This window comes from Perna viridis, chromosome 1 (assembly GCF_037379345.1).
Source record: "Perna viridis isolate PV_CMFRI_1.1 ecotype Kerala chromosome 1, ASM3737934v1, whole genome shotgun sequence".
Lineage (NCBI taxonomy): Eukaryota > Metazoa > Mollusca > Bivalvia > Mytilida > Mytilidae > Perna > Perna viridis.
In genome coordinates this window covers 31,636,040-31,647,059 of record NC_142445.1, presented here as the reverse complement: position 1 = coordinate 31,647,059, position 11,020 = coordinate 31,636,040, and the positions used below count along the sequence as shown (strand labels likewise).

General features: G+C 33.3%; 1 protein-coding gene across 1 annotated transcript; it reads right to left on the bottom strand.

The window, feature by feature from the left end:
* Positions 1–620: 620 nt before the first annotated feature.
* On the bottom strand, positions 621–8,802 carry LOC148628377 (serine protease 23-like). Its single transcript, XM_088586310.1, has 2 exons — positions 8,714–8,802; positions 621–2,614 (listed from the first exon to the last, which is right to left on the bottom strand). The coding sequence occupies exon 2, from the start codon at positions 2,568–2,570 to the stop codon at positions 1,476–1,478; it is 1,095 nt and encodes a 364-aa protein (XP_088442436.1). The 5' UTR covers positions 2,571–2,614; positions 8,714–8,802; the 3' UTR covers positions 621–1,475.
* Between the last annotated feature and the right edge of the window lie 2,218 nt (positions 8,803–11,020).

The following is an 11,020-nucleotide window of genomic DNA, read 5'->3' as shown; positions in this document are numbered from 1 at the left end:
ATTACCGTTTCGCTAATTAAGTAGCCCCCAGATCATCAGATACGCCACTGTTGTATTTTTTCTTACTTCCTAGGGTAAAATCCGAAAAAGCGGTCAGTGTTTTAATGGGCAACTCATCGAATGTGAACAGCCAACAAAAACAAAGATAAAACGAAACAGGATATTGACCCCATTGAATCATGCTTCATGTGTAGCAAAGTCTTCGTCTCTTTAAATTTTATTGGTGCTGTTTGCATGTTTCAGTCAAGACGGACCGCATCTTTAGTTTATTTTTATGCTACTTAGGGGCAATTCTTTCGCTGTGTATATGATGTTTTTGTTACCAGCTGCAGCCTGCCCTGTGCACGTGGTGTGACGGTTTCCACGTCGTTCCAATTGAGGCCCAATGGCTGGTATTGGGCTGACATTTTCATCCAGGTGGGGAAATGGGTCTGTCACTCGAAAATGGTCATTTTTGTCCGTTTCTGGTCATTTTTTGCTACATGTGGGGTTCAAAGGGAACAAAACAAGAACCAAAACACATTCTTCCATAACTTGTACACTGTGAAGTCCATTGACGCCAAAGAAGGTTCGTTACAGTGAGTGGGAGGCCAAGAGTCCACTGAAGGGTCACTCGTGTGTAAAAATGAGGATTTTTCCAGTATTTGGCCTAAAACCGGAAGTAGTCAATACAAGAAGTCGTGGGCGCCATCAATCTTATTTAGATTCCAGACAAAAAAAAAGCACCAAAGATTAATTTTGCTCTGACGAGGGGCCGAGAAATGAACCTTACTCCCTAAAAAATCTTTTTTTTTTTCGGAAGCAGAAACTCATTACTACTTTTTTTTTTAACCCTCCAGTCATTATTTTTTTTACAAAATGTATATCAGATAAGTCTCATTTTAGAGCAAAGTCACGCTTATTGCAGATGGAAACAAATTGACCTTTCCTAAACTAAGATGAACACTGCCAAAACCAATGAAGCGGAAACAGGGCCAATTCAGCACAAGGGTTTATTCAGTCTCTCAACTTTAAGTATAAAGAAATGTGCTAAAAGGTAGTGTTACTGTTTTGATCACTAGCGATTTTTGTTTTTTTGTTTTTTTTTTTTTTTTTTTTTTTTTTGGTTTTTGTGGTTATGCCGTTCCTAATCAAGTGCATAAAACTTAAAAGTCTGGTCAATTGTATTTTCCTGCTTTTAAAAAGTTGAACATTTAAAAAAGCACGGTTTCCTCTTGATAAAGAGTGTTGAAAAGTCACACACGGTAGGCAAACAAAATATTTATCGGCTACGGCGTTTCCATTAAAGCCCGTCTTTTTAAGTGATGGTTCATAGTTAACCAACGAAATTATCATTACCACAATTACAAATACGCAACTTCCTCTATCAAATCAACGGTTCCAACACAAACAAGATTGAAAGGATCGCACTCTCAGTATTTTCCTTTAATGTTTTATACTTCCGAGATAAATCCTTTAACCGTCTTTGCTTTGTGTCACCCATAAAATGGAAGACGTTTCAGTTCGGTGGTCGACGGCTTGAAATTGTTTATATTGCAAACCCCGTTTTCTTCTCCTTCGGGTGAAATTATTGAGCAAATTTCACTGATTTTGTTCCCTGTCATAAGCGAAGTTAAAGTTACTTGAGTATTCAATGAGTTTCCTGCTGTTTTTGATGTACTAGAAAGTACTCCAATAAGTCTCCTGTTGTTCGTTCTCCTGTCCTCTAAGTAAACAGAAGCACCAGAATTCCCAGTGACCGTGTCACAGTGGCTTACTAATATATTCCCATGGTACCACACCCTGCTTCCCCAACCTGAGCACTCCGATTTCCACAGTTGTAAATACGTTAAAAGTGAATAACCCAGAAAGTAAATGTCATCTGATATTATTGGACCGGGTACATATAAAGGGGTGAATGAAGTTCGCCCCCTTACCGGTTTCTGTAACTTTATAAGTGCATAATCATAGGCTGGTTGGAACGTAGGCGGGTCGTTACTAGCATCTAGCCAAGTCTTGGGTACTATTATTTCTTTTACGTAGTGCATTCTATAATTTATCCGATGAAGCATTTCTACTTTCAGAAGGTTTATCTTTTCTTTGAATTTTTGTCCGTCATGAACACAGTGAGCAGCCGTCAAAACAAAAGACGGGGAAATAAGTGTCCCCGTACAACCCACAGACAGACGGACTATGTTGTAGTAAGGGTATTCTCTAAGGTCGGCCGTTGGTACTAGTTGACGATCATCCCTCCCACTTATAAAGATTCTATGAAAATATCTAGGATGTCTCTTTTCTACGTTACTTAGTTCTATGTACACACTGTTACTTTTTTCACTGCTGTCTTGTGGGAAAATATTTCTGTAACTAATATAGTAAGATGGTGTTTTGTCTGTAGCAGGATCATTAGGCACATGGACAAGCTCATTTGTTGTATGGATGATACGCCGTGAGAGTTGATCAGTAAATTCTTGCTGAAGCTTTCTGAGAATTTTTAGCGTTGTTTTGTTAGTGGTATGCATAGAGGAAGCTATAGTGAGAACGAAGAAAATTTTTAAGAATGATTGAAAAATTTCAGAAAACGTCAACATTCTGTGGTCCCAGGCATCAGCGGTTTTCCTCTCCAATCATCTTCCTACAAATAAAAATATTACTTAAGACTATGTCTTTCTCTGATAAGTTTTTTCCTTTGTGTTTTAGTATAATCAGATATATAATAGATTAAATTAACGTTTCTAAATGTCATTTTTGTGTTAAGCCTTCAACTTTAGAAATTAAGCTACATTGCATAGGCTTCCAACATTTCGTCTTTGGAGATATTCATTATAGATCGACAAATGTAGTCTTCCTACATCAATTTAAGTTACGTATGTTTATATTGTGTTATTGAATTTCCATATTTTGATATGGCGTGGATATAAAACAGCCATGAATCCACCCACAAGTTCGTGTACAGTTAAGGCGCTCAGCTGGCACAATTTGTCAATATAAAATTAAAAAGGTCTTCAAGTATACGTAAACTCCGATCTGTAATAATGATAACAAATGGCTCTACCTGAAAACTTCATGTCAATATTGAATAAAAATACACAAACCAGTCATAATAGGGAAAGAAACATTTTGGTAATAACAAATTATGCCCGAACTTACAAACACATTATTTCTTTATATACCGAATTATCGTTCACAATCAGTGGCGGACCCCCGACACCCCCTCCCAATTGTTAGAAGCTTTTATTAATTTCGTGCAAAATTACGGCGTAAATGAGCATAAAAAAATAGACTGGACACCTCTGGTCCTCCCCATTTTTTTCAAAATAAATAATAAATCATAATAAAATGCGAAGAAAAGAGGAGAAGACGAATAACCACTCATATGTCAAACATATATCTATAGCTAGCCACTCGAAGATTTTATTTCAGATGGTTTTTTTTCTAAGGATTATTTTTTTTTCATTTTGTCTGTAGGATGGTATTTTTTGTTCTTTTATCCATTTGTGTTTTATTACACTATTAAAAGAAATTTGAAAACACATGTGCCCTAAAACTAAGTTTTCCATTACAGAAAGTTAGTGATTATTAACTAAAATGTATATTAAATAATATTGCGCCATCCCTTTCGTTGTAAATTTTCTTTGAAATGTTTTTTTTATTATCATTAAACGAACATATGTTTAATTATCATGTATCATTACGTTCGTTGCAATGAAAACAAAAATGAAAGCAAGTAAAGGTGAATTCAGCTAATTGTATCCACCTACGACTCAAGTGCACATACACCAAGAATGAATTAAGTACCATTACGTGTAAAAATCAGGTAATGGGTAGCACATCATTGATCTCAATTTAACTTTTAGGGCTAAATATTTTCAATACATCTAAAAAACAACCGAAAATTTAATTAAATTCATCCTGTGACACGGGTATTTTTTTAGTTTTTATTCTTCATGTGCCAAACCTTAGACACATATTGACTGATTCTTAGGCATAGAAGTACTTAACTCTTCTACCTGACCTAAATTAGATTCATTATTTGAAACCATAAATAAGAAAAGGGATGGCTAGAGCTCAGAAAGTAAATTTATTTTACCTACCTGTTCAGTTTGTCAGTTTTTAAGTCAGTTATGAGGCACATTGCAGGCATTTCAGAAAGCATCAAAGTTATAATTATAATTTCATATCCATGTTCCTATGTGTGCATGTTTGTGTTTGTTAACAGACAAGAAAAACATCAAATTATAATCCGGTTTGTTGATCATCTGAATTAACAAAAGTAAGACTCCTTGAAAATGAATATATAATCTAGTTAACGGGTAGATATGGAAGGGATTAACCGACAAAATGTGTACATTGCATCTTTGTTTTAGTAAGGTATTTACAAATAGGGTTGTCATCTCAGTAGTGTTTTCTTAAAACTGAAATTCTCTGAGTTTTTTTTTCTGAGCGTGAAAAGAAACATTTGTATGTATTGTGTTGGTATATATAACACAAATTTAAAGCCAATTCTTGCCTATTTAGCACTTGGTGTTGTTACTCAAAACCCAGTCTGCCGGAAGTTTAGCGACTATTTCTAATGCTGGTAGCTTTGATGATTTCGTCACTCTTTTTGCTCTGAGCTAGATTTCAGTGACTGCGAGCAATCTCTGTCTGTATATTGTTTATTGAGATGTTCCGTGGAGGCAGTTTATGAATTATTAAGTAAATTTTACTTGGTGTCTGTCGTTAGTTGAATTTGTGAACTTGCATTAAAAGTGGCACAGAGGCTTCATTCCTTGTATTGCGAATAGTAGAACCTCTTGGTAGTGAATTTGGCTTCCTATCTCTTTAGTTTTGGTTTTGAGTACTTCGTGTGTACAATTATTTTTTTTAAGATTTAGATCTTCTTATGTATTTGATTCTAGTGCTACTGATTGAAAGTTACTCCTTGAAACACAAGTACAGCATATAGACATTTCCAATATTCATATAATTGGTGTTTTTGTATTTAAAACAAGTTTAATCTCATGGCAGGTTTCACAGTAAGCAGTTTGTTGGTCATCAGTTGTGTTTTTGTGTCGTTACTTTTTAATTTGATTATGAGTAGTTCTGTAACCATGGATTAATTCTAACTTTTTTTTGACGGGGCATTTTAGAGCATGTCATTACTCATACTGAAGACTTTAAAGTGACTTCTGAAAGTATTAAACTACTTTGGATTTAAGTTATGCGCTGATGCATTCGTTGCGTTTCACCATTTTCTCCCATAATTAATACTTTCGTGGTTCCTTTGATGACTTGTGGCGATTTTCATATTCAAAGCTTATCAAATATTGCGAAAACAGGATATTCGGTTGTGTTTGTGTGTGTTTTTGTTTAATACAAAAATGACTCTAAAAGTTATTGCACGTTAAAAACGTCTAAAACTCAATATCATTCGATAGTTTCTGCATCATGAAACCAAGAAAAACTAATTTTCATACACGATTTTTTTAAAGAAAATTTAAGATATTACCCCTATTCCTATGAACCATAGCATAGTAATATAAAAATTGACTCTACAAGTTATTGCACGTCGAAAACGTCTAAAAATATCATTCGATATATAACATACATTGTGAAATCATGAAAAACTAATCTTCACACAAGAATTTTTTTTAAAAATTAAGACATTACCCTATTCCTATGAACCATAGCATAGTTTCTCTGTTAAACTCAGTATGGATTTTTTAACATGATAAGTATGTATTCAACATATCTAATAAATTCTGATGCTTACGTTGCAATTATTATATAAAAAGAAGATTTTCTTTTATTCCACCCTTTCTTGTCAGTTTAAACAAGCTGTTATACGATAAAATACATGTATATAGGTTTCATAGCTTTTGAATTAGTCCAAATGATAAATATTTTAAGTACCGCAAGTTCATTGGGAAAAAACTACGATCTGTACCTCAATCAATGTTAACGAAATTGCTGATCACTGTAACTTAAACAGACAATGTTTAAATTTCGGTATATGCAACATATTTGTAATTTCAGTTGTTGAATTCTTAGTTTCCAGGTGACAATAACAACCTTATCGAAAAAAAAATTTAAATTTGAGATTTTTTAACATTGTACCTGTAATTCGCATTTTTTTTCAAATACCATATTTGAAACAACATATATAAACTGCATCTTTGGCCCCTTCACCTATAATGGGTATTTGTACAACTTCAAGGGCATTTAGGGCAAAGAACGATACCCTTACCCCGCTATAATTTGTCTGTATTTGAACGGAAGTGACCTGGGCCATTTTCCCCAGAGTTCAGACCACAAGTAAGGTCAATTAAAAAAAAAATTAAAATGTCTGTATATTAAAGCTTTATAGTTCCCAAAAATGAAAATTTGTGAAAAATCAAATGGAGGACTAGTGCAAATGTTGGCAACTAAAGTAATTGAAAATACATTTTTGACATTTTTGCACCAAATTGAAAATACAGAATCGGAAATTTCCAAAGAAACACATTTGCAACCATTACAATGTACTGGCTTTTGCGTTCTGTGGTTCAAGACAAAAATACAGCATCTATAAGCGCAAGATGGTTGGTGATGTGCTTTTAAGTGAAAATGTTAATTTTTGATGACAAAAAAAATTAAGCACCTAAGCATAAAACCTTAAATAGCTTATTATGACAACTTTTCTGTGTAGTGTTCGTAGTCCAGCTGATCTTACAGTTATACTACTAAATAGTGTTTCGTAATTCATTCTCGGTATAAATGCTTTTTAGTTCGAGTCTGACCCTGGTAATTAATCAATCAATAATCACTTCGTGACGTATTGAAATGCACAATTTTAGCATTAACTCGTGTGTACATTTTAATGAACGAAGTACCGGAATAGTTGGCCCATGTTCCTTAGCATATGACAAATAAACACAATGCCTTTCTGACATTTATGATGAAGATATTTATGCATCAAAAATATTGTCTAGCATGGGTGTTATATTTCTCTGCTTAAATATCCAAAATGACGACAAAACATTAACGAAGGAAATTTCTTAATAATTACAGATTATCACCAATTGTACCAGTTTAATAACCAGAGAAAACATTCCATGGTTTATGATAAGGTCATAGTGTCGCCTCAAAACTGAGAATTAAGCGTGTGAAATTAATGGGCATATGTGTTTGGATACATAGATATTTAAAATCAGAATCCTTAAATTGTCGGTTTTACAGTATTTATTCGCTAAAAAGCACATTTTTGTTTATAATAGGTTGTATTTTATGGATGGGGTGGCAATTTTCTCCCAAAAGACTTTAGATAGTCAAAACAAATGACTTAGGGTCCGTAAAAGCTAAGATCTTATATATATGCACTGTATCGTATAAACGTTGGTTCGAACTATACCATTTAAAAAAGATACAATAACGATTGAAATAGAAGAAAATCTGAAATGGTGAATTCTTTTATTATATGATAACTGTAAAACGAAGAACTAAGCACACGCATTGATCAGATATGTTGCATACATCGTTGTCTTTATAATGAATGCCCATGGTGTGAGTTAAACAGTATAACTATGCTGTGAATGAGCATTTCGTTTCATACTGAGAGCTGTTTTATAGTTATGAGGGTAATATTTGTTTTTTGAAAATTATTAAATGAAGATTAGTTTGACCCTATGATGAAGCAATTTATCTATCGAATGACACCAAATTGAGATGCCGGTATTTTCGAAGTGCAATAAGCTAGTAGTGTCGATTTTTACTACTTTTTGTGAGGAAATCAAATATCCGTTTTAGCAAATATAAAGATCACCACAAGTCAACAAAAGAACACTTAAAGTAACAATTGTGATATACTACTAAACACAAAATACCAAAATAATCCTTTTTCACTGAAACACTAATACTCTAGGGCTTTTTTTTCAGTTTAAACGATTTTCCTTTGTTAGGTAGGGGTACATATTCTGCATTTAACTAAAACCTGTATGTTTGATCGCAACCTCCTTGATACCATTAGAAAACTGAGATATTAAAAAAAATTCTGCCTCAACGAGATATGTAAAGTAGCCAAAACAATATATAAATGCATAAGTTTATTCGAAAAATGGGAGGCATAAAGGTACCTGAAAATCATATTGGTGTTGATGCCCTCTACATGACTAAATAGATATTGTTATTTAAAAAATTTCGCCATGAATGATATAAATATAAATATTTATAGATCAATGCCAAAATGCGTAGATATAATAGCCAGCTTCTTTATTTCGTAATTACATAATTTGGAACTCCGAGGACGACACAAAACCGGAAACACAAAGAAAAAAAAAACGGAAAATAAGTTACACAATGGAACTAAAACAAGCAGCATGACCCCCAATAAAACCCGGATGTGAACCAAGATTATCCAATACTTCAATTGTTTTAACACATTTTAAAGGTCTCGGATTTTGGACACAAGCACATCTAAAGTTGATATAATTCCATTAAGTCTGCAAATCATTCGCGCCTTTTCCCATTTCCATACCGGTTTCACTATCCCTACTTGTTCAAAATATTTTTTATTTTATTATTTTTTTATATATATTTTTAGGCAGCAAAGTTCCTTTATAAAAATAGTGAGAATCTAAATCTACCCAAAGACCAATTGGAGAGATTCCAGACACAGATACATTTGTATATGCCGTTGTGTGAATAAAGTAACACAAAAGAAACATGATAAAATGAGGTTGTTTCAACAAGGGAAAAAATCAAATACTTTTCTTACCTTAAAATGATTTGTATTTTAAGCTGTTCCTCTACTGATAATTGTATGTGATAAATGATTTGTTTATGAAATAAATTCTTCATAGTTTGTAGAATACTATAATAATAACACCCCCACAAATCTGCGTCGGTGTTCGTACTGGTCAGAAGCTACCACCAATTATTCCAATGGTTCCACTATTTTTCCACATTCAATTAATATCGTAGTAGAACAATAATTTGTCAAGGAAAATTGAAATTCGGACAGAACTAGAAATTCCAAGTGAACGCATTGTCCTATACTACTTCAGAATTTTCCCTCTAAGATCTTGATAATTGACATCTATGAAATAATTATGAATTGAATTTATGTCTAGATTTCGACGAGCGTTTAAGACTAGTGGGTGTCCTTATACAATTAGTAAAAGAATAAAATTACTGAATGTATATATATGATAGCCATTTAGCCGTAAAATACGTCAGAGAATTCTGCAATTGCAAATAAAATATTCGTAAAAATGTTTGAGAAAAAGACTACTTAAAAGTTAAAATACAATCTAAGACATCAACGAATGGGGAAAATTGACCACAAACGCAAAAGAACAAAGGAAAACACATATTAATCAGATTTAACACGCAATTATTTAAAAATGAGTGTTAGATGAGAATACAATTTAATTTCAGGAAACAACAAAGGAATTTAAAACAAATACATATGTGTTAAAATAAATAAATGAGTAAATAAGACACCACTACAAATTCAAACTATAAATCATGTGTGCCGAAAAGGCGATTAACATTTGATTTTAATTATGCCTTTGAAAATTTTACAAATTAGTAATTCCCAGTTGACTTCGAACTTAATGTTGAAGACTTCTATTTATGTTAACTGAGTGAAAATGAGATATGATTGTGTAAAGGACACATAATAGCATCATTCTCTTTGCAAAAATACCAATAAAAAATATTGGAAAGCCAATAGAATTCTCTACTCTTAGGTGTATTTTCTAGGTGTGTTGAAGGAATTTCACTAATAAAAAATTGCAAAATAATCAAGGTGTATCTGATCACTACCTGCATGAATTTTGGACGGATATGTGCCCAAAATGCATCCAACTGGTAACTGAAACTTTCATGTAAAGCTGTGTAGATGCAGTCGTGTCTGCTCGAAAAGTTCATCTTTTCCCCTTCGTCCGCATTTATTCAATCTTTTTTTTGTACTAATGCTGTGTTGGAGTACCATGACTGATTTTAAGCAGTCTTTTTTTCGAGTTGTCTTTATCTATTAATTGTTCGTTTGTTTTTTAATTCGAAGCAATTTTGTCGACGGTGTAATTACGCTTTGTTTGTCTGGAAGATAAGGCTGACGTGCGGAACAGTCTTCACACACAAGTCAAATTTAAAGCAGTCTTCTTGCCATTTGCTGAGCTATTTGATATCATTTTATAACATATACAGAACAACCACAACAAAGCAGGGTTTTCAATTGCGTAGTTGTTCAAAGCAATTAATTATTCAGTATACCATACACAATTGTTCTGATTCAAAACCGTGTTGGATTGTTTTTCGTTATGAGGTTTTGGTGTGGTCAGCCTTGGGAAACGAAACTGACACGTATATGTCTCTTTTTATCAATTTAGATCGAATATCAGAATTGATATAGCAGTCACCGGAGCCTTTAGATTTGTAAAACCTGATAGTATCTGCAATTAACTAACACTACCTCAGGAAAATAGTCTCATTGGCATTCCCCATTAAGGTTCAAATGCAGATTGTTAGGTCCACTTCGTAGGTATTTCTAATATATCAAATTCAATTTTATGTTATTTACGCCAATAAACAAACCAAATAAACAACTATAATTTTCTGCGAACTAAATCTTCTGATCAATTAGATTTATTTTAACAACGATTCAATTAAAATAGTTGACCGCTAACCTCTTATCAGTACTGTACCTGTTTGTTTCTATATATTTACCCGATTAAGCCAATCGTTCAGTGTCGATATATTCAAGTTGCCCATCTATGTTTAGACGCATAATAAATCATTTGATGTTTAGCTAGAAATGAAAAGCCTGTGAGATTATAAATAGTTATCAATCATAGAATTGAATTATGAAAAGGAATGCAGAGTACCAATTGGAATACCAGATATTCCATGCAGACCATGGTGGATAAAAGGGGCAGTGGTTCCGATCAAGAAACTTGTATGTAGAAAGGGGTTTCAGGCTATTACTTGCCCTCATCGTTTGGCCATTTTTTACAAAAGGGTAGCATAACCCCCGAAACCATCCTGACGTATCACCTACGGTATCGTGTAGTTTTATTAC

Excerpts from the sequence above, each read along its gene's own strand:
- LOC148628377 (XM_088586310.1), bottom strand. The coding sequence starts at position 2,570 with ATGTTGACGTTTTCTGAAATTTTTCAATCATTCTTAAAAATTTTCTTC.